The sequence below is a fragment of the Mycteria americana genome, chromosome 5 (genome assembly GCF_035582795.1).
Source record: "Mycteria americana isolate JAX WOST 10 ecotype Jacksonville Zoo and Gardens chromosome 5, USCA_MyAme_1.0, whole genome shotgun sequence".
Classification (NCBI taxonomy): domain Eukaryota; kingdom Metazoa; phylum Chordata; class Aves; order Ciconiiformes; family Ciconiidae; genus Mycteria; species Mycteria americana.
In genome coordinates, this window is record NC_134369.1 from 3,114,157 (window position 1) to 3,138,269 (window position 24,113).

At 38.8% G+C, this 24,113-nt stretch overlaps 1 protein-coding gene across 7 annotated transcripts in view; it reads left to right on the forward strand.

Moving 5' to 3' along the window:
• SHANK2 (SH3 and multiple ankyrin repeat domains 2) overlaps positions 1 to 24,113 on the forward strand; it is a 325,323-nt gene that overhangs the window by 63,821 nt on the left and 237,389 nt on the right. For 3 of the 7 annotated variants that reach the window (XM_075501409.1, XM_075501408.1, XM_075501410.1), the window contains exon 1: positions 23,253 to 23,289. The exons of the other annotated variants lie outside the window; for them this stretch is intronic. In XM_075501409.1, the coding sequence (XP_075357524.1) occupies positions 23,253 to 23,289 (37 nt within the window). Of the gene's footprint in view, positions 1 to 23,252; positions 23,290 to 24,113 lie in introns of those variants that run through there. 7 annotated transcript variants of the gene reach the window in all.

The window sequence follows — 24,113 nt, forward strand, 5'->3', positions numbered from 1 at the left end:
GATGATAATAAATTCAGACACATGGAAATACTTAATAATATAAGGTTTATGTAGATTGCATGGAAGATTTGTCTAGGGTAATTTGTATAAACTTGCAAAAATTATGCATGCCTCTACTGTTCACATTAGCTTGTAAGTAATGGTGTATAACTTCTTAACGGCTAACTGGGCTTTTAGTTTCTTACTGTGATTTAGAAATTAATTTATTGTTTCTGATCTTCATGTTTACTATTGTATACTCCTAAAGACCATAAAATAATTGTTATAAATCATAGTCTAAGGTAATTCCCACTGAATCTTACTGTTGCAAATGAAGATGGTGACAGCAATAACTTCTTCCCTCATTGGAAACATCATTTACACAACTTTAAATGTGTTTTTATGCTTGACTATTGTATGTCTGAAGTTTCACAGTCAGATAAAGAATGACTATAATTGTAGTCAGTGCTACAGTAAACACAGGCTTCTAATAATTAAAAAAAAAGTCAGACTTTCTGCGGTGTGTGCCAAAGAACCCACCTTTATTGACAGGGAATGAGAATCTACTTGAATACAAATAAAGCAAGTTCCTTTGCAAAGAGAGGCAGAGGTCAGTGCTTTTGCCATCACTACCGAAACGGGCCAATTTTCAGGCTAAGCTGCCCCCAACACCTGCGGCCGCCGGGACGGGGGTTGTAATGATTTGTGCGGCTCCTGCAGGAGTCTCCAGGCTTGCGATGGGGAGGAGTGTCAGGAGTTCAGAGCAGGTTGTGAATGATCCTCGTTCTTAACTGCTTTCCCTTGATTTGCATTTGATTCTGAGCTGCTTAACCACTGGTAGATTATTTCAGTTTTCCTGGTGAATAATGCATGAGGGTATATAAGTGGATGTTCCTTGGCTGAGTGGGCTGCAGATGAAAAGTGTCAGCTCCTTTGCAGCATTAATGTGCATTTTTTTTCTCAGGTTAAAGCTGTAGAGAACCTAGATATGCTTTTTTTGGATAACTCCTACAAATGCCAAAATATTGGCAATGTTTGCTTTTTCTCTTCTTTTCCGTTTGAATACCTGTTATTACAATGAAAAAGTCAGTTGCCAATTTTCCATTACGAGCTTATTTTCCTTGGGACTCCCCTTCGAGATTTCAATGTTACATTGTTGTACCTGCTGCTTAAGCTTCCTGAAGACTGTCAGGAACAGGGTTTGGGTTTTTTTTGCTTTTCTGCCACTAAGGTTAATTTGTTTTACCAACTCAGAACACTGATTCCTCCTTGCACCTCCTTCTTACTCTTTAGTATGTGCCCAAGGGATAATTGGCGTATCCTTTCCTGCACAAGCAACCTTGAGGCACAGATACGTGCAATTTTTGTGTATATGTGCAATGTTTCATATAGGTAGATCTAAACACCTCGAATGCTGTAATAACTGAAGCAACACTTAAACCCACCCGTGATCCACTTACTAGGAAAACCTCTTCAAATGTTTCCCTTATTAATTTACTAAGGGGCATTTGAGTATCTTAATGTATGCTCGCTTCAGTCCCTGGGGTAGGCAGATCATTTCTCCTTTTTCAGCTTACTAGAAAATATCCTTTTATATTCCAGAATGCTAGAAAATTAAAGCACAAGCATTGCTCTTGTTTGCTTGTGGTTAGGCTTATAATTATGGGACATCTATTCAAGATCATAATTTGATCCCTAAGGTATCAAAACACTGAAACTTATGTCATGGGCCGTTCTAAACAAAATATTTCATTGGGATGGTCAAATGTGAAATGTGAAAACTTCCAGGGATGTATCTGACATATCAAATACTTTGGAAAATGGTGTTTGATATAAGAGTCCGTGGGAGTGTGGTTAGAAGAACTTCCTAAAATATGGAATCATGCTACTGAACAAAACAGTCTTATAAAAGTCTTCCAAACTCCCCGAATGTAACAATATCCCTAATCTACAGACATCCAGACATGAACTGTAGATAAGTATATTGTAAAACAATGCTTTTAAACTAAACTTAGTCTGACATTTTGTAAGATAAAAGATTGAAAGCGTGTGAAATTGTAGAGGTATAGTAAACAAGGAGCAGAGTTGTGCAAATGTTTAAAAAGCAGATATAGATTAATAGCTATGATAATAGAATTCCATAAATATTCAAAAACAGTCCTATGAGTATTTTGTGGACTTGTTATAGTATTTGATGTAGAGATGCTGCAAATTGCAGAGAAATATTTGGCAGAAATGCACGTTCTTAGAAGGGTTAGTTTTTTACTAGTATCAGGTTGCACAATATGAATTCTCAAAATACAACCAAAGAATAATAGAGAGGAAAAAGAGAATAATATTTTGAGAAGATGTGATTTCAGTTTGAAATAGTTACAAAACATGCTATGAAAGCTATTTTCTAGAAAGATAAGTGATCTTTTTGTGACGGTGATTCTGCGATTCCAACGCTACCGGGGCAGGGAGGGGGGTATTGTTGGTGTCTTGTCCACCACTACAGAAAGTGGTCCCTGGCTTTCACATGTGTAATTCCAAACACTGCAGTTAAAGCAGTCTTTCTCATTGTTCCAGGTGTATCGCTAAGATATTCCAGTCTTCCAAACCCTGTGTCACCTTCCTCTGCCATCCTTAATCACGTTTAACATTCTTCATTACCTTCCATTACCTTCCACTGCCTCGTTTTCATTGCCTCATTTCATGTGCAAAGTGGCAGGGAGAGCAGAGTAGGAGAAACTAAGAGAAACTAGAGTTTGCCTCCTCGTCTCCTCTAAATGTTTATTTTGCTCACTTTCCCATTTTCAAATCATGCCATCAGAAGAGCTTCGCTTACATAAACTTCTGCTTTCAAATTTTCCCCTTAAAATCAAATTCTGACACCTAACTTCTTTTTGATGTTGCCTTCGTTCCTTGCCCTTCTTAAAGGATCCTGCTTCCCATATCCAAGTAGAAGTCCCTGGAATCTGTTGCTGGCAGGTAAGGGTTAAACCACGGTAATTTTTCTGTTTGGGGGCAATAGTAGAAAGGTCTGATTTTGGTGCTTATTCCTGGTGAAGGAAAACCAACGAAACACAGAGGTATTTTAGGAGCATAGCTTTCCCATAAGGAAAGGCTTCACAGACCCATATTCTGTTGTCTTGAGCTTGTTTAAGTTGGCGGTAGATAGAGGGTCTCTGTGAAAGATCTTGGGCTCCAAATTACTCTGAACTCCACACGTGGGCCTCAGAACATTGAAAGGATGGATGGAATAGGGAAAGTGTTTTTAGCGTAAGATGCTATTCATTGTGACTAATAGAATAATCTCTTCTTAATATGTTTTATACTATGTCCATATATATGAAATCGTACATCTAAAATAGTGGTTAAATGCTGTATTATCCCAGTCAGGATGTCAAACAGAATGCTAGGGGCCTGTATTTTCTTGAGATGTTTGAGAGTAACACTCTCTTATTTTAAGAGTGGTGTTACTCCAAGGAGTACTGGGTATTTATATTGTCAAAGCAAAATAATGCAGTTCTGCACCTTGTCTCACAGTCTTCTTGTGGATGACATTTCAGCAAGGCTTCTGTATGCAGGTAGCCTCCTCTACGTGGTCCTACCTTTTTTCCTTCCTTTTTCCTGGGAAAGCCAGTAAATGTGCAGCAGAAAAAGGACAGCTTTGGTTAGAAAACTTCTGCATAAAAAATAAATGTTGTATGGTAGGGACCAAATTAGCAATTAAAAAATGTAAGCTGTCAGAACAATAGATCAAAAGCGAGACTAATATGCATTAAGATTTTTTTTTTTAAACTATATAACTACAGATTAAGATGTTCATTGCAATAAATGGGGTAGTCCCCCCATGAACAGTTCTCAGTGTACCTGTCTTCCATCCACTGTAAAGTTTCATCCATTTAATTTTGATGCACTGTGTTTTCTGTGAAAACCTTAAAACGCATTGATTTTAATATTTTTCATGTGTAATAAATAGGATACTAATTATGTATAAATATTTCTATGAATACAGATAGGGTGGGGTTTTTTTACAAGGTCTTTTAGGAGAATGGTTATTGCTTAATGTATACTGATATGTTACCTTGTGTTAGTATATTGGTATTTTAATGTGGTTTACAATTCAGTTGTTAATAGGAAGACTCCAAATTTCATCGAACAATGGAGGCTGGAAATTTTTTAAGCATTAAAAAAAGAGCTGCTTAATTTTTATTCAAAGCCAACAGAATTTGGGCATAGAGGTCCTTTTGAACATCCTAACTTTGGAATATAATTGAGACAATGGCCTCGGTGCTGCCGGATTTGCAAGGAGATTTGCAAGGTGTCTGCATGAGCCATGCAGAATTCCAGGGACTCTGCAAAGTGAGAGAATGCTTGTAGAATATAAGAGCTCAAATTTACCATATTTATTAACATAAAATGTTTATCAAGAACAGTTTAGACAAGGAAGGCTTACAGAAAGAGTGCTTGTAGTATGCCTATAGCAAGCCCACTTGTGTGTGGACGTGTGTACGTACATCTGGGTATATGCGTATCCATTTCTTACGGTGCAGTGAGTGACAAAAGCCATTTTAGAGTCATTAAGTTCTCAAAAGTTGAAATAAAATGCTCCAAATACTTCAACAAAAGAGCAACAAATCTTGGATTTTTCAGTGTCCTTGGTATTATCAGAAGTATAAAGGAAATGTTAAACATACTTTATTGTTATTTTAGGTGTATTTGCTTGTACTTTTCTGTCACTTCCACTGCACTTTATCTTTTTGTGGATCTGAGTTTCAGAAACGAGTGTGACTAATAGTTTGATGCTGGATCAAAGGAAGTATTTTCAGAACTTAAATACATGTTGGAGCAACAAAAGCCACATTCACAGTTTTCTAAAAACCAAATAAATCTCTTTTAGAATCAGTAGGGATGAATTAACCAATACTTTTTCCATCATGAGAGTAAGACATAATTCAGGTTGCTTGTTTTCTTAAATGCTTGCACAGTACGTTTTGGAGGAATAAATCATATGGGATAGCCTTTGTATTATAATAGAATTTGCCTCTCTATTGTGAAGAAAGTTTGAAGATAAGTCAGTTAAACTCCTGGTGAGAGACGTTCAGTTAGAATAAATTTCATTACTATCAGTTGTCACTGTTATGTCTCAAAGGAAAAAAAAATTACTCAGTGTGTAGTTACACATTACTATAAGAAATTGTCAGGGTGTAGATTCTGTTCGATTGGCATTTACAAAGACCGACAGTGCCTGGTAGCTGCAATATTCGATAGGGTTGACAGCTTTTAAGTTTGCCTACGCAGCATTGACCCCCTTAGAGCTGTTTAGAAATTTCCAATACTACTTTTTTTGGTTTTGGAGGAGAGTTCAATATCAGCGACGTCAAAATTTTTATGAAAATGTTTCCGTTTGGTGAATCTCTGAAATATTGTGCAGTGGCTGCTCTCCTCTTTGTCCAATGCAGGAAATTGTTTGTGCCTGGAGACTTGGCAGTGAATCTCCAATCTCCTACCATCGTTTGCTCATCGTTCCCCTTAGTACTCTCTTCTCCAGTCAGGTATCTTTTCAAGTGCATTTCATGTTAGTTCAGCCAAAGTGGTGGCGTGCTGTGCTGCAATATGAATGTTTTAAGCCTTTCCCCTAAGCCCTAGCTAAAATATAGGAAATTTTCAATGCAGTTTCATTAGGTTTTGTTTTTCTTGGTTTAAAGTTATAACGTAGTGGCTTTGGAGATTTTTTAAAAATTTTTATTCAAACTGTGGTATAACTAGGATTACAGGTTGTCAGAATTAAATTGTGCTGCTGCGTTTTCTACCATGGTTACAGCCTTTGTAATGAAATGTATAGATGTACCATGTTCTGTTTCCATTAGAAATTGGAAATTATCTTGAGGACTGCTTAGTTCTGCTTAGTTTTATGACATTTTCTGTTCTTGTCAAAATCTGCCACGACAATTGCTTAACAAGGAATTAAAATCTCATGGGTTCCTCATTCTGCTCCATCTTTACCTGATAAAATGTTCATAAACACACAGTATGGGGCATCATCTTCTATCTATAAAAAAGGCACTGAGAGCTGATCTAATTCGTAAAACTATGAACGTGCAACTGAAGAGGAATTTATACAAAGTATTTTTGGAATTTGTAGAAAGTACTGAAAACCCAAATGCCCAAATGGGTTACAAAACCAATAAGCAAAACTACTAGTCCTGCTTCTGCTAATCTGTATCTCTTTAGCAGCCTTGAGCTGATCCAGACTCGACTTAACTGACGTTTTAGCAGTTCCCTAAGCCCAGCAAGCTCTTCCGTCAGTCCTCCCTGCTTCAGGAGGCACAGCGAGAGCGAAAGCGTGACTGAACTGTCCCCATCATCCAGGCGTCCCTGACTGATGGAACGAGAAGCCCCGTTGGGGAGCTCTGGCTTAATTAGTGGAGCTTTGGGTCAGCCCCAAAACGAAGGAGCACAAAACTTGCCTTAAGTCGATTTTGTACAGTTCTTTTCCGTGCTCGTATGACAAAAATCTTAATAAATTAAAGAAGAAAGATGAGCCTTTCTGAAGCTAATGAAGGCATAGTTTCATAACTAAGCATTTGAGCAACTTGGACCGCTAAGGCTAGATAGTTACAAATCCTGTTCAGTTATTGAAAGCAAGTGACAACTTTCCATTAACGGCTTCAAAGCTGTTAGCTGCCTTCCGTATTTCCAGAGGCTTCTCACTATGTATGAGGGAGGTTACACCAGGACACATCTTTTGATATCATATGACATTATGCAGTGCACCCATCACATTGCATCACCATGGAAATAAACACTGCTCAGATCATGTCTTTTCCTTACATTAAAGCTTAATGACAAAAAATCGAAATTGTACAATGAGAACAAATGGATTCCTACTAGTCTTCTTTCTGTATTTGGTTTCAAAAGCTAGGGTAAATAGAGATGGAAACATTTCATCTTTGCTGAAATCAGCAATCCTAATGAACAGTTATGAAAATTCAAAGCTTCACCCTTTGTAACCTCCTTGATGTTTTATTTTTTCAAAATTTAGCTGGAGAAATTGGGTTTGCTAAAGATCTGGTGTAGTACAACAGCTAGTTGAATCTGATTTTTCCAGCTTCCTCTCTTCCTGCAGCATTTTGTGTGGGTGTTTGCATCCTGTTTAGCCTTCCGTATCTCAAGCATTTCCAGTTTCCCCTGGGAGAGTTTTTCACATTCCAGTGCCCTTCAATGTCAGAATTTAAATCAATAACATTTTGATGTCATGAAAAGATATGATAGGATTGCCAAATTTAAAAAAAAAAAAACCAAAACCCAAAAAAAGGAATTCTTCTTTCATGATAGTCCTTTTATGCCTGGATGGAGACAACATTCAGGTCAGCACCCAAGCTCTCACATGATCACAGTAAGTTGTAGTGTGGTACGAAGTCTGCTTCTATGGCTGTGGTTTTGCCATTATTTTGGTGGCGTACTACTACGCCGTGTACTTCTCTCTTCACATTCGCTTCTGTGCGATGCCTGTAGGGAACTTCAGCAGTGACTTGCACAGTGAAATAGCAGCAGTAAATTATTTAAAATAGGTATAGCCGCTTTAGTGTGATTTAATAATTAAAAAACCCTTTTAAGAAAAAGCCAGCTCCACAGGGACCTTTGGGAAAGTACTGAGAACCCGCGTTTGAGAACTGGTGGCTCTGGCCAGCAGCCCTGAAGTTTTGGGATTACCATGAAATTGTCGGCCGTGACAGTTACAGGAAGATCCTCTCAGGCTGCTTGTAGTCCCTGGTGTCTTATTTACTTTCTTACCATTTAGCAAAGTCAGACCTAAATTATCATTGCACATTCAGATCATTAAAACATTACCTCTCTCTTCTTTCCATTGCTCTTTTTTAGACAGTTGTTTAATAATGTAAATGCATCTAATAACTTGAATCTGTTACTTCAAATAAGCAATATTTTATTAACAAATCCAGGCTTTATATATAAAATACGAACTCCTCTCTCTCTTTCTGTGTACACGCACATGCACACGTATATACAGTTAGAAAAGCCTATGGCTAGAATTTTATTTTCCACATAAATAGCTATAAATCTCTGTGAAGCCCAGTGTAAATTGTGATGTCAGCTTCAGACTGCAAACAGCTTCATTTAGGAAACCACACAGAGAAAGGTATTGCCTAAGGATGTAAAAATATTTTATTTCCCTGAGAAAACAAAGTGGTTGCTATGGGACAGAAAATGATCTAATGATGGCTTTTCACAGATACGTGCTACTGGACAGAATTAGAATATTCAAACCACAGTGGGCGAAAATGTTGATTTTTTTCTAAGATATATTTTTGAAAGATTTTTCTTAGTGTAGGTCTAGACACTTTCAAGAAAAATAAAGAAGCAGGTATTTTTCTGTAGGGTACAATTTAATTGTTTTTTCTTTCCGGTCCTCCTAGAATACTGTGCAAATGAAACATATTTGTTTAGTCAAGCCAGCTTTTAAATACCTATGAGGAAAAGTGCAGTCCTTTTGAATGTTGAATGATGATTTCTTAAGGTATCGCCTAGTACAAATAATGATTTTTTTTGTTGTGTAGCAATATAATTAAAAATCTAAGCAATAAGTGCAAATTATTCCGTAAATTTAATAATAACCTTCTGAAATGCTATTTTTAAATGAGGGAAACATTTAAATACCGATGTTTGAAATGCTACCACGCCGGTTCTAAAAGCGCCCTCCGCATCAGCCTTTAACTAACCAAGCAGAATTATTGACTCACCTGCAGCTGGGCTGTCTGGGGCTTGTTTGGCCGTGTGAAATGCATTAGGATCCAGCGCAAACCTTCTAATTAACTATCTTACCCCATCCTGCATGTGTAAAGGCTATGGTTCTGTCTCTTCTCTTTCTCTTTTCCCGTGAGATTTGCTATGAGACAGCAGTTTTTAACAGCCCCTGATCTTCCCCATATGGAGGGGCTACAGTGCCGCTCCCAAGTGTACCTACATGGAGACTGGTAAAACTAATTGCTTTAACTGCAATTAAAGACCATGTGACTACGGGCATAAAAAAGCTCAATCTTTACAGGTAGTTGCTGCCTAATGGTGTAGAAAGGTACATTTTAGGAGGTTTTTTTGAACTGGTTCTATCCTTGTGCCCCATTGAAGTATATCTTTCAGAATTCAATGAAATGAATTCTGAAATGAATTCAATGAAATCAATTCAATGGTCCTAGAAAAGGTGGTTGGTGGTGAATCCACCATCCCTTAGCGGCATTTGTGATAACCTTCCGCTGTCCGGAGCAACGACAACCTGGCATACCCAGAAACTGTGTAGAGGCTTCTCAGGTGGATCTGCATGGAGTACTTTGAGTAAAGGATGGCTTGTTAGCTCTAGCATAATGCTCGCCTTGCCAGACCCTCCTGACTCTTCAAAAATCTCACATGAACCACGTTCCCTTTTGTTCTTTGGTCTGGGAATATGCTGCAGACGTGCCCAAGTCCAACAGTGCCTGCTGGATTTTGCTCTGCGCTTGCAGCACTCAAGTGCTTATGTTACTTGCATGAATTACTTAGCACTTGTACTCTTTTTAAAAAATTATTTTAATGTCCTTCCTAGCTTATTATGAACACTAATTTTTAATGCCCGGAGATTAGTAATGAGTAAGTTCCTTCCTAATGCTTGAGAAAAATGGGTCTGTTCTTGAATGAAACAAAAGTTAAAGTTGTTTTATAATATTTGTTTTCATTCCTTTCATAACTTTATTCCCCTAACAAGCTTGAGGACCTTAGAGGTCTTAGCTCTCCAAAGAAATTTCTGCTGTGATCATGCTTGAAATTCCCACTAGCTGTGTGTGGCTTGCATGAATGCGTGCAAAAATTGCTGCTTTAGATTATCCTGCTTTTGGCATGAATAGTTAAGAAGATGATCTTGCAATATGATTGGCGTTCTTGTGTCCTCCCAAATTCCCTGCATGTAGTATCAAGCTAGGTCAGTCTTACTTGTGCTATTTAAGAACTTTTCCTGAATGTGCTGTATTTTGAGAAGTTACTAAAATCAACAGCCCATTGAGAGAGACCATTTGCCGTTGAGAGCGGTCATGATTTCTGCCCTTAGTGTGTGCTTGTACCTCCATTTACTCAGAAATATCCGTCTGTGATTAATGCCATTAGTATTAAATATCTGCTTTGTTTCAATTTCCTATCTCCTTTTCCATATTTTTTCATACTGTTTAAAACTGTTCCCTGAATTTTGTCTCATAGTAATCCTCAGATTCCCGACACACGGTCAGGAACACAGTCTCCTTACTCCAGGTCATTCATTGCAGGCCTTTCTGGAGCTGGGGTGTTGTTTTCTGCCAGCCAGTTTCCTGAACTGCCCATTCTCACACTACCTTTATGTGCTGTTATGCGCTTATGGGCTCTGTTCATCACTGCTAATCCGGTCTCTAGTCTTCGGGGGTTTTCTTCTCCTCTTTTTCTTTATGAGTTTGTGTGTCTTTTCTTTCCGGTGCTCCCTGTTAGTGAAGACGTGTTTCTTACCTGACATTAACAGTTGTGTGTTTTGGGGTTTGTTCTGTCACTGACTCTAGGCACCACCCACACTAGGTAGGTATTCAAAATGCAGAATATTGATAGACGTAAAATAGTAATGTTGTAAAACCCAAGAAAATTATCATCAGACACAGAACTTTAGTTAGGAGATAGCTGCTTCACCCCCCCCCCCCCCTTTTTTTTTTTAATCTGTAAAGGAGAGTGACAGAATAGATAAGAAACATCAACGGAATGTATGGACAAAGGTTTTCCCAGCCATAATGATGCATAGCAATAATAGCCCTGACAGTTCAGCCCTTTGAGGAACAGAGATGAAGGTTAAAATCAGTCGGTAAGGCTTAACTAGTGAGATCCTAAAATAAAATCCAGATTGAGACAGAGTAAGGTGATGATAAGGAGAGATAATCTATATTTTGTTTCTGATGATATTTACCACTAGCAATATGTATTTTCAGAAAAGGCTATCCATTCCTGTCAGTTAATGGCTGGAAATTCTTATATAGTCTCTTCTAAAAAAACCTAACGAACGTTAAATGCTAAGCGTCTTAATCATGTAAGCTGAAGAAAGTACTAAGTAAAAGAAAACCCTGCCCCTTCTTGTAAATAATGGACCAGTGGAGCACTAGGTAAAAATGAGTTTCCTAGTTAATATTTTGAACCTTGTCTATTGAAATATTGACGATGTTTGCATAACGAAATGGAAGGCATACTGGGCTGTTCTTCTGTTGGGGTTGTACTCTGGAGAGTATGATTCACAGCGATTTCTGTCTGCAGTTGTGAATTTTTTCACTTTTGCTCCACAGATTATTCCACTCCCTTGATGGATCAAAGAAGCAAATTGGTTTTCTCCATTTATTTTGCTAAGTGTAGGTTGCGCTAGAATACAGGGCAACAGTAGAGGTAGGGATAAACTGCACTGCTCCGTACGGCTTTCAGATTGAAATGTGACTTGGGATCCTGATGGGCTGTGGAGAGCTACCTTCCAGCTTCTCTGGCTGCGGTCAACCAGGGCTGCACCCTGTTTGCTCTTCCCAGTTACGTGCTTAGAAAAATCCGTGAACTCTGATTGTTCAAAGGAATGGTAGGGGAAGAGGAGAAATGCTTTTGAATACTTTCTATGCTTTTATATTATTCTATTCTTCTTGTTATCCTACATAGGTCCATTTCTATTGCTCTGTAATAGTCCTCTATCTTGCATCATTCAAATGTTCCTTTATTTCTTGACTGAAATTCTGGTCCCACTAGAGTCCATAGCAAAATATATACCACCTTTACTGGGACTAGGATTTAAACAACTGTGCCTTTAACGTTTATTCATTACTTAACCTGTAGAATAAGAGGTGCATCTCTTCCAAGTTAAGCCAATGTCAAAACTGTGGCTCTGTGAATGGTATAGGAGCTTGCTCAGAGCATTTACTTTTTGTAGTCATTCCTACATAAATTTAAATCACTAATTACTCACTCCTGCATCTTAATTATTTACATTATTTACTGTATTGCTTTTGGTTGCTATACGGTTTGATAAATCTTTATGTTAAACTAGTGTCTGGTATTCAGAAACGGAGTAAGATTTGCGAAGAGGCTGTAGGAATTGCTTAGTATCACCTTACTCCTTCGTGCAATGTGCAGCATCCAAACGTACGCTGCTTTCTTGTTTATATCCTACACGACATACACTTTCCTGAGTCATTGAGTACTGTGATTCTTAAGCATCTTAAAGCAGTAATCCATTTTCATTTTCTCCATTGAAAACCTCTTTCAGATTATATCTCCCAGATTCACTGGGAATCACTGGAATTTCGCTGTATTTTCTTCCTATCTTCCAGTCCTTCCACTTCCTTTTATACTTTATTTCTTGACCTCAGATGTGTCCCGTGAGTCCTATTTATTTCTCCTCCTTCTTTTCTGCTGATAATTCCTTTGATGTTCCTTGCAGCTTCCCAACATAAAGGAAAGCATGGTCCTCGCCAGGGGGACTTAGGGTGAGTCATTTCTAAATTTCTTACCAAATTCTAGACCAGGAAAAAGATATTAAGACTTTATGGAAAATTTACTCTTGCAGTGATTCTGTAAAAGTTTTCCCCAACTTCATAAATTTCTATTTCTTCTTGTGCTGTGTCACCACCCTTCCACCAGTCATTGGCCAGCTGAGGGAGCGGTCTTGGGCTTTCCTGGCCTCCACTGGGAACACGGCACGGGGGGTGCCAATAATCTTTGACTGTTTCTGTCCCCCGTTGCGACGGAGGCGTCCTGGGAACCGTGGTCACCTGTATGTTGCCTAGAAGCAGTGGTTCCTCAGAAGCCAAAAGCTGCTGGGGGCTGCTTGCAGGATTGTTGCACCACAAATTCCTGGTGAAACTGTGTCTGGTGTCCACTGGTAGAGCCGAGGGCTGGATCTTTCCTTCATTTTAGGTCGCTATTACAAATGTTAGTAAACAAAAAAAATATTGCAAGTAATTTGAATTTGCTTCTCAACTGAAGCTTCCTGATGTAATATCTGAAATACATATTTTATGTTACCCTGTTTTATCTGTTCTGTCTTACGTACTTTTTTCTTTTGATACATAGCATATTCTTCCTGCACTTTTTTTTGCTTATAAAGAGATACTGTTTATTACTTAAAATTCTCATAGCTGAAATTGTGCCCTTGAATATATAGTACAGTCATCATAACTTAGTTTAGATGTGCTTCTGTAGATGACGACAGGCTGGATCCTAGATGGTTAGTGCCAAATGATCCTTCCTCTAATGAAAGTGCTGGTGGACACATGTAGTAGTTACACATGTGTACAGGTAATACCACCATGAGAATGATTTCTCTCCTAAACACACAGCCTGCAGTTATTCTGAAACATCAAGAATCTGCACCTGAAATGCCATGACTTAGTAGAGAACAACATATACGATTTGCTTATTTATACAATTACTCTCCTTTCTCTGACCCCATTCTTTTTTAGGGATGTGCATTGCCATTTTCTACGAGCTTTATTTGCATCAGTTCTTGTCCGGAAGAAAACAGAGTTATTTTGAAACTTGAACACGGAAGTCAAATTTTATTGTAGTACTCATGATGTCCGGGGGTGTGACTGCAAATAATATCCAGAACGCTTCTATTTTCATAGTAATGTCTTGGATGTCAGCCATGCATTTTCCGCTGAATTCGTGAATATCATGTAGCTATATCTACCACTGCTGCCAGAAACATAAGAATAAACGGTAATATTTCTGACATAGTATGTACATAAGATTACTTTTTGATAATGGGTTTTAAGCTTGCACCTTCTTTATTCTTTCAATTGATCTTATTTACCTGCTCTGACTTACTAGCCTATATAAACAACAGAGTCCTTTTTCATATTCTTGTTACAGAAAATGTAAACGCAGCTGTCAGGGCACCATCTCAAAATTTCATCTGCAGGCAACATCAAGAAACAGGCTACGCTGGGGGGGGGGAAAGTCGTCTTCCCTCAATATTTTCAAACATTGTAACATGCAAGTGATAATGTCTTGAACCAGAAGTAGGCATAGTATTGCTAATATGACTTTAATCCACCTCAAAAACTCTTCAGTGAGCAAGCTTTCCTTTCTCAATGGGATTAACCACTGAGAACATTACAAATGCTGCAAACACCTACATATTTGTACAAAGATAACCCCCTGTTACAGCGGATACATTCTTTTTTTATCCTTTCTTATTTAGACCAGCATGATTCATTACCAGTTATTTTTGAGATGAAGAAATGTAGGCTACTAATATAATTTAGAATGCTGTTATTTTAATGAATAAGTCAGCAATGTTTTAGTTTCTTTTTAACACCAAATGTCTAAATGGAACTAAGGATGGTGAGACAATTATCAGCTTAAATTATTGGGTTTTGTTTTTTAAAGATCCTGCTTGATAACATGACTTTAGATAGAGCTTGCTCTCCTCTATTTAGAAGAGAAGATATTTTGAGGGTTGAATGGTTGCATTACGTATTTACTGTCTGTAGCATAAAAGACAATTGGAAATTTGTAGTGAGAGACTCTCTGCTCAGGTAACCCAAATGTGCATCATCTCAAAAGTGTGAGTATACCTTACTTGGAGCTCACAGTGCTAGGTCCAGTTTGGAATTGAGATGATGAGAATAAGAGCAAATGAAGAATTCTTGAAGATCACTAATACTAGATAGGAGGGAAAAAAAAACATGTGCAGAGGGTAACGTGGGGTGCAATAAAGACGGTTCTCACTAACTCCTCATTTGAGAAGCTACGTCTACGGTTATGTACATGCTTTTTGCTTTCTAGTTTGTTATGCAAGTTTATGGGATATGGAGGTCTTAGTGGCTTCTTCTACACTCACGACCCCCAACAGTATTCTCTCCTCAAATTCTCCTCTCGCTACTTGCAGATTCATGGGCTTCAGGGAGACTGCAGAGTCAACAAGTGAGTTCTCTTGGCACTTACTTTATGGTTTGATAATACCTCTGCCAAAGTAAAAATGGGCTCCTTGTGCTGCTGTACTGTAAAATAAGAATGAAAGTGGTAATGCACGTTTTTGCCATTAAATACATGATAAAGTAGTGTGCACCTGTGGGAAGCCAACCAGTAGAGTGAAAAGCTTTCACAGTTCTGTAGTTCCTTTGCTGACAGTTCAAGCCAGCTATGTGTCCTCAGTAAAATAATGTATTATTTTCTCAATGAATATATTGCCCTCAAAGTGCAGCAAGGTATTAAAAAGATATAGCAATGTCATATTAACTACTTGATTGTTCCCTCCTCTCTTCACAATTAAACTTTGGCCAATGAAGTTTGGCTGATTTTTTTTTTTTTCCACTGTTGTTAGACATTTATGTGACGCGACCTCCTATAGACCTTCCTCTTCTAGATGAGCTACCTCATAAGCTGTTTTCTTGCCCCCCCATCCCTATCCATTTGTCTTTGTTGCTAATTTTATGTAACTTTGCCATGACGTGATATCTTCTAGAAATTCTCTCTCCTGATGCACTTGTACGTGCCATTTATTTCCTGTTGTCTCTGGGTGGCAGGCAGATTATCCTTAGAGAACTGGTGATGGAAGCAGTGAAAGGCAACTGTAGCCATGAGAAGGGAAAACAAGATTGAAAAATGGCAGCGAAGGACACCAAGATGTAAGAGTTGAAGAAGAGGGAGGAGCTGGAGCTAAAAGAAGATATTGTGCATTTGTTTCTTTGCTCTTTTCTTGTAATTCCTGCCTTGGGCTAACTCACAGTCATGCATGAACTTTAACACCATGGCTTGGTTTCTTCTGTCATTTGCCTGCAGTAAATCAGGAGTAACTGTATGTTTGAGAAACACTTGAGCCGAGGACGGGCTATAAAGCTGGCACTCGTAGTAGGTGCACTTCTCCGTCCTTGCGCACCTTGTGTTATCATTTAGACTTCTACACAGGTACTGTGAAATGTTGTCAGAGCAGAGTGGATGCATTTCACATCTGATATGCTGGAGGAATAGTGCCCAAAGATAAGAAGCCTGGAGAATTGGATCCAACTGGCTGACACCTAAAATAGTACACATAAATTTACCCAACACCCTCCACCCTCCCCATAATTACAGTTGTCTATATAAATTGTACTACCATAATGAACGTGCCTGTGGCACACCGTTTGACCACTTTGGCTAGTTACATATTTTGTAACTTCTACGAGAGACCAATTTTTTTTTTTTTCCCCCCATTGAGAGCAATATACACTTTTCAGTTATGAAGATGGTGTTATTCTAAATAAAACTGACATGATCCACCAACACTTTTGGAAGCACAGATGCTTTGTCCCACTATTTACTAAAGAGGTTCACACTTAGATTAAAGCAGTGAAATCAAATCACTGAATAAAGCCTGGAACAACATAATGATTTAAGGAATTCGTTGAGAGCTTTTTGGTAGGAGGAAAGTTACACAAAGGCAAAATTAGATTGTTTTCTGTACAACACCAGAACACAGAAACAGCATGCAATCCAATATTGGTACATTTGTTTTTCTAGGCAGCTTGTGTAGTTTCATTTGTCTTTGTTCTCCTCTGCAACATCAGACTGCAGCCCACAAATTTGTATACTGCGGCCAAGGCCCATCAGCGTCAGACATTAGAAGAAGAATCAGGCATCTTTGTTTGCAGGAGCTACCAGCCATGATATTCTCCTCTCTCTGAATGACACTGCTTTTTTCTTTTTTTCTTTTTTTTTTTTTCTTCAGCATAAACTAAGTGGGTCGGGATATGCACAGTCCCCTGATGTTAAATGATATTTTTCCCAACTCAATGTATACATAATGCAAAGAATGAAATTAATGTAATTCAATGCTTCTGAGTGGTGCTGCATCAGGACTAGATTTGCCAGTGTATTATTAGTGGAGAAAATTGCACCAGCCTTTCACCAGCTTGTTTAAAAAGCATAAGAATTTGTAGTGGGATATAATTATATTTGATTTGTATTTTCTCTCTCATTGGTGGAGGTAAAAGAATGCAGCTTCAGGGGTTCACACTTGAATGCTTTCAGTTCAGGCTGATAGTCTGAGCTAAATAGATCTTCCTGTCCAGATCCCGTACAAGTTGTTAATCTCTTGCTTCAACGACACTTCTAAGTAGCTGGTTACGAATAGTCTGCTGCTGTATAAAGATGAGCAATTCTGGGTGAGTTCTACTTGCTGATGAAAACAGACCTTGAAATCAGCCCAGTCCGTATTTAAAGAAATGCCATCAAAAAGTAATCAAATCTATTAAATCAAATAGTTTCGTGCTTTATCTACTGCAAATCACCCATTGCCTTGTTGGAAAGGATTCACAAAAACTATTTACTTTTTAAAAGATTTTCTTTTTCCTTGGCCATCTTACAGTGGAAGGGTCTTCACAAACAGCAGAGAAAACTCTCTGTTATCTGGGTGCACAAACATATAGAAGATAGATACAAATATTTATTGTAGTTATTTGTATTATTCAGAGTAAGGTTTGACGTTACTTTCAACCCAAACGTGCATAACAGAAATGAGGGGCTATGGGTGCTCCGGGAGTATAAAACCGTGAGAAACCCTTGTCAGAGCTGGTCTTCCCATTCCCCAGCTCTGGCTGAGGGAGAGTACTCTGCACAAGCAGGACTACGTGAAATACAGGTTTTTATTTGGATAAGTTGCTTTTTCTTTATAGCAGCATACCTGTTAGAATGAAAGTGAGCCATCCATATTTTATTCAAATTGGCTGCTTTCTTCGACATTGCTGATAGATTTCGATCATGTTTTAAAATTCTCCTTCAGCTCTTGTAGCTTTCTCCCATTGCATTTGCTTTTCTCTCTCTTCAAGCTGCTGCTTGCAAGACATCTCCCTCATTATTGGCCATTGTTTCCTCCCCGCTTCCAGCCTTTCGCGCGAACTCGGAGGGTTTCATTTTCCCACCTTTTCACCTTCCATTGTGCTGCTTCTGTCTGCACCCCTGACCCAGATTCCTCACACAATTGCAGGCTACAAAGCAGCCTCTCATCCTGGGGGACCGAGGTTTTATTTCGGTTCTCAGGTAAATTCTGATCTGTGTATCTGTATCGCTGCAGTCAGAGCTTCAGATGTTTGCGGGTATTGCCACATTGAGCCTGGTCAATTTTTTTTTTTTAAAAGGGTAAACCCATGATATTCAAGCTCTTTTGGATCATAATTTCTAAACCTGTTCTCTTCGAACCTATCAAAGAGATTTCAGACGTTTGTTCTGACACACAAGTTTTAAGCAACACTTCGCAATGTTTCAATGTCATCTAAACAGAAGATTCTCTGTATCTTCTTGATGTTGTGTAGGCATCTGTAAGTAAAGCCTTAAGGTGAGCATGTCTCCTTTCTGCAGAAGCATGCAGCTCTTGGAATGTTATTCTTGCAGTACTCCTGTAATCTTAGCGAGGGCTTATTGATAATCATGTGAGTGTGGTAAGAAAGAGGGATTGATTTTTCATTTCCCATGATTTTAAGCTCATTTATGTGTGGCAACTGTATATTCATCAACTTCTAAATTCCTTTGAAATGTACCCACAAACACGTACACCTCACATGCTTAGTTATTAAAATACTTCTAAATAACAGGAACCACATAAAGTGTTTTCTGCAGAACTGGAGAGCCCAGCAGTGGCCAGTTCCCTCCACCACGCAAAGAATTGCCTCTAATTAAGCCTTCCAACTCCTCGTTGTTGTTTTTTAAGCAAGTTCAGTGAATGTGCTAGGTGCCTCGTGGGAGCAGAGTGAGACTGGCCATGGTCCCACAGAGCAAAGTTTGGAGACGGCAATGTAATAGAAATGCCGGGTGATGGAAGGGATGTCCGGCACGTGGCCATGGAATTGCACTGCTATTTTTTGTTTTTCTTTCTAATTGATAACTCTTGCCATCTGTTCCTGAGCCGTCTCTCTGCTGTCCTTTCCCACACACAGTCTCCTGCCCCCATTCTGCCCTGCAGACTTGGACTGCCTGCCTGAAGGCTACTGACTGATACCAGTACTGATACTACTGACTGATACCAGTAGTAGCTGGATGGTAAGAAGGTGCTAACAGTGACCAGGAGAGATCCTAAGGCTAGGTCAGCTAAGGCTGGGCTCTTCGAGCATCGTTTGAGTGGGCTCAGATGCTTCCCTCTCAGTGCTGGTTTAGCTGCAGTTTCCTGAGCAAACTCCCCAGTTTTTTTTTCAGAAAAATAAAAAAAAAAAAACCCTTTGCTTTATAAAATAGGTTTAGTTGTTCCCCTAAGGTGGATTCCTTCTGAATCTGTCACCACTGCCTGCGTTCCTGACCATCTTGTGGCTTTGTGGAATAAGTAAGTAATCTAGAAGCACTGTACCAACCTAGGGTTTTTTTTCTTTTTTTCAGGAGTCTTTTTGTACTTTACAGTCTATATTTGAATCTGTCTTTTCTAGTCTAACTCTCCATTTGGTGGCTTAGCATACAGGAAGCCTATTTTATAGTGGAGAGAAATGCATTTATACATGCTAAGAGCTGTATTTTTAACACAAAGCTAGATGCGTATACAAGTTAAAGGGATTTTTCTGGCAAGAACTCCAAAATGGACAAAATCGAAAGAGAATAAAGCATGGCAATCATAACTGTATTCTACCATTATCTGAGAAGCCGTTGTCTTAGAGGTGTGTTGGTGTGAGGATTAAGTAAGAGCTTACCAAATGTATACATTTGGTCAGACAGATCATTTTTTGCCTTTTCTAAAGGCATTTAAGTGCCTAAAAATAGATCCTCAACAGTATGTAAGTCATTGATTTCCATAGATTTCTAATGGGAGCTATGGACTGAAATACCTATAAAAAGATGGGAACCTGATGTTACAAATGTACAAAAAAATGCTAATCAAAATTAACTTAAGAGCCCATGTTTTGATTTCTGTTTAAGGTGGCCTTTTCTTCTCAGAGACATGCAGAGCTCACAGATATTTTCCTGAGCACCTACAGAAGAAGCAGGGAAATTAGGGCTTACCTCACCTGTATTTGGAAGGTTCTTCACGATTTTTAGATTCTGGATGCTAATGGCTTGTGGGTTAGATTATTGTTGTGTGCTACCATAGTCAAATTATTAGGTTTCTGTCCTGAGCTAGTAATACCAAGGCTACCGTTGTGAGGCAGAAAATCTTTCAGGAAAAGGTGGAAGCTGCTGGAATATTTTCTTTTTTAACTTCCCGACACCACAGATATTAGGACTTCAGTTAAAATAAACAAATTCTAATAAGCTATTAGTGAAAATTAGAGAAAATCAAAACCGAACTGCAGCTGCAAATAGTTCGCTGACTTCCTTGATTGTCATATTTTCCAAATGCACAATAGTGTTTATTGCAGTAGGCTCTGCCATGTAGGAAGAAATTCTATTTCCTGCGTTGGGGAAGAGACAGACAGTTAAATGGAATAAAATGATCACTCATCAGGTGATATATCTGATGGTGTGGATCAGAAAGAGTTCCCACAATTTCCACAAAACTCAATAATTTCAAGTGACTTGAATATTTTTTATGTTTTTATAACACTGATTATAAACCTCTAGATGATGAAATGCTACAGCTCCGGCAAGAATCTAATAAAAATACCCCCTGGGATTGATTTTGATTGACTACAGTTGCCTGTCTGTTTTTATTTTACTGTATATGAACAGACATGAATGAGCACAATTGAGTTAACCCTTTTCTCGCCTGACTGCTGTGATTAGGTACTTAGGTTATCATTACTTTGAAACACTGACACCCACATAAAAGAACAGGCAGTTCGAGGATTTCGCTCCCAGGTTTCTACACCCGGGTCACCTTCTCAGTAAAACGCCCAGGATGTTCTGCTTAGAGAAACAGGAGCAACGCTGAGATCCCGTCCCTTTGTAGATAGTTGATGCTTATAGCCTGTATGTAATTTTCTGTGACTGATGCTCTGGTTATTAGAGCGCAGAACTGAGCATAGGGAGGCAGTGATTTTCTTCTTTGCCTGTGCTGCACGACAGGTGATTCTCCTCTTAAAGTACAGGGGGATCGATCTATGCTCTGTGTCGTCAATAAAGTCTATTGCCCTACACTGTGTAAAATTAAGAGGCACTCCCTAGGAAACTGTGCCCACGGGCATTACAGCGATGCCTGGAGCTAAGGAGACACTGTGCAGCGGCACAGCCCTTACGTTATCACGCCGTTGCTAGAAGTAAGGATCACCAGCGAGCGCTTGCCTAACTTTTACCAAGGACTATCTCAGCCCCATCAGTAAGCAAAAATTAAGATTTCCGTCTCTTCCCTTAGCAGTTCAGGAGCTACCACCATAAAACTCGCTTCTGTCGGTCTCCATTTGGCTATCGAAACACGTGTGCTACCAGATACCGAGGTTTTCATGCGGAATTCATGAGCCCTCGCATACTGTTGGCTAAATTTAGTTAGAAAGCACTATGGAAATGTAAAATATTATTAATAATTATAGCTCTTTTGTCGTTTGTAGCTCCAAATATAATCGGGGAGTTTGAATGAAGATACTACAAAAAGTAACACACAGAAGCTGTAATTCAGATTAGTGGCACGGTTGTTCTGGCGTAGCAGTTCTTGTTCTGGAAATGATATTGATTCTTCTGAGGAGCTAATTAATGCACATATTTATAAGTTAGCGAATAACAGTTCAAAGTTATTCTTTAGAAAGCTTTGCGTCTTTTCAAAGTTTAGAAGAAAATTCTTCCTGTCAGAGAAAGACGTTTAATGATGTACATATGCTGTGTCTGACATTTGCTCTGCTAAGATTTCCACCTGCTAAGAATAGTTGCTTTTAAAAATAAATTGAACCAAAGCGTAAAATTATATTAATTTAGAGAAATATTCCTTTCTTTATAAATTAATAACTATGTAAACACTGGAATGTTAAATTAAGTTTAAACTATTCGATTTATTTATGCTTACTAATTCTTTCCAGTGTTATGTTAAATATGAGATCATTATGCATACAGAGGTTAAATCCATTTAAGTCATTTATTTTCTGTCTTGAAGCAATTTTCTCAGTGAGAAAAAGACCTCATTTTCAAAATAGATGCATTAGCGATCAGCAGAGATGTCTGAAATGGAATAAATATTTATTAACTGTTATATAGTTTGTACTATTTGAACATAATTTTTTAATGTATGTTACTCTGCTTTTTAAACAGTGGATTACCTAGTCTTTGGAATCTTCATATCTTGCATTTAGCTGGTTATGCTTAAAATTTTTGTGAATGTTAGCACCTCCCCCCTGCTTCCTATCTGCCCATTTCAGTTATTTGCTCTTCCTCTGGGAGCATGTTTGCACTGCCTGGCATAGCTATCTATAGAATTTTTTTTCAGAATTAGTACTTTAAGAACTGCAAAGGCTACATCATTTATTTTCTGGCATCTGCACTGAATTTAGCGAAACGGCTCGGCCAAATTTTCGTATTTTTACCCTGTGCAAAAAGAAATTCTGTTTTATTCCAGTGCAGTGGAAGGGGAGTGGAAAATAATTGCGCTTGTCTCTCATCTCTTTCAGAGTGGAATATAGGCCATGTTCAGATACCCTGTTTAGTGGCAGTCTTGTCTCCGGTCTTAACGTAGTCATTGTGTGCAGCTTGGTGCGATTTGTACTTTTCCTCAAATCGGCTCTTTGGAGCATTGCAGTAAGCAAGCAAATAAATAGGAAGAAGCAAATAAATAGCGAGAAGCCTCTGCGCACCGAGAGTCAGCTGTGCAAGTTTAAAAGCTCAGTGCACTCACACAGCAGCTCTCATCTCTGGCAAGGTTTTCCTTTCCCCAGTTGCAGCCCGGGGAGCGCGGCTGCGAGGTACCTTTTCACGCCGCGCTCCCCCCTGCCCTTTGCAAATACGAATTTTTGGCCCCCTTGGAGCTGGGGCCGCCCGCACCTCCCTCAGCCCGCCGCTCGCTCCTGCACAAACGCAGCGCTCGCGGAAGGAAAAGTATCGTCTGCAAGGCTGTGGCGGTGGTGTTCACATGACTAATGCTGTGAAAGATAGCAAGATTTTTTTTTTTTTGAGCAGCTCCAGTCTATGCACAGTTGGCTCCCAGCTGACAGACAGAATGTGGGGTGGGCTTTGTCACCAGAACGCTGGGTACCGCATGCCCAGCTATGCTCGCAATTACACGGTGCCCAGAAACCTGCTGCTTATGTCAGGGTGCAGGCAGCCTGAACACATAGAAATTGGGTAGCTTTATTTTTTTTTTGGTTATTATTTTTTTTTGCCTCTTTCTTCCCAGCAAAGGTTATATAATGAGGGGATTGCTGCTAAAGTAAAAAGGGAAAATGAAGTCTTTGTTAAATGCCTTCACAAAGAAAGAAGGTAAGCAATGAAAGCAGAACACTTTGATGTTTCAGACCGGTGTTTTCTTGTGTACATTTAATATGATCGGCTTGGTGACTCTATAATTAATCAGTTCCTGCAGTTTCTTTTTCAAAATTATTTTGTGTTAGACAGTCCATTTAGGCAACGGATTTTTAAGGCTGGATGTGACTTTATTCATTGTAGGTTTTTCTCTGAAGAGTCAAGTAGTTAGAAAAATGTTTTTGTTCCCTAAGAAATGCATTTGAAGACACATTTGTAAGGAATTTCCTAGGTGAATTTTGTCAGTGAATGGTGCTGAGCTGCCCCTTCACATGTATGAAATGCCAGGAATAGAATTCTGAGAGCTGGAGGAAGGATTAAATGGTACTTTCAGGTATGCTGTTAGGGATGATAATTTTAAACTTCAGGGGCATGAAATTAGTTCAGACATTTTCATGTCATTTTATATCAAGTGTTTTTCCCAAACAAGTTTTGCAACAGTTATTCTTACAGTTCTGAACATGGTGAAATATTAGGGAAAAACAGCGTCCAACAGGGGTTAAAGCATGGACGTTTGCATTTCATCCTTTTGTGTTGTAGTTATTTTTTTATTGTGAAAATAATATAAATAATGCCTGTAAGAAGCAGCTAAAAAAATATCCACCCACTTACAGTTTGCAGATTGCTGGGGAAAAGAAACAGTTGGGTGGAATATTAATCACTTTAGGCACGGAAATGCTTATTTTTAACTCTTTCTATAAAAGATTTGTGTTAGACACACGTCAATTGGTGTAATTAGTTGTCCCCTTCCCTGTTTATTTTCTGGAGGAAAGGCTAATTTT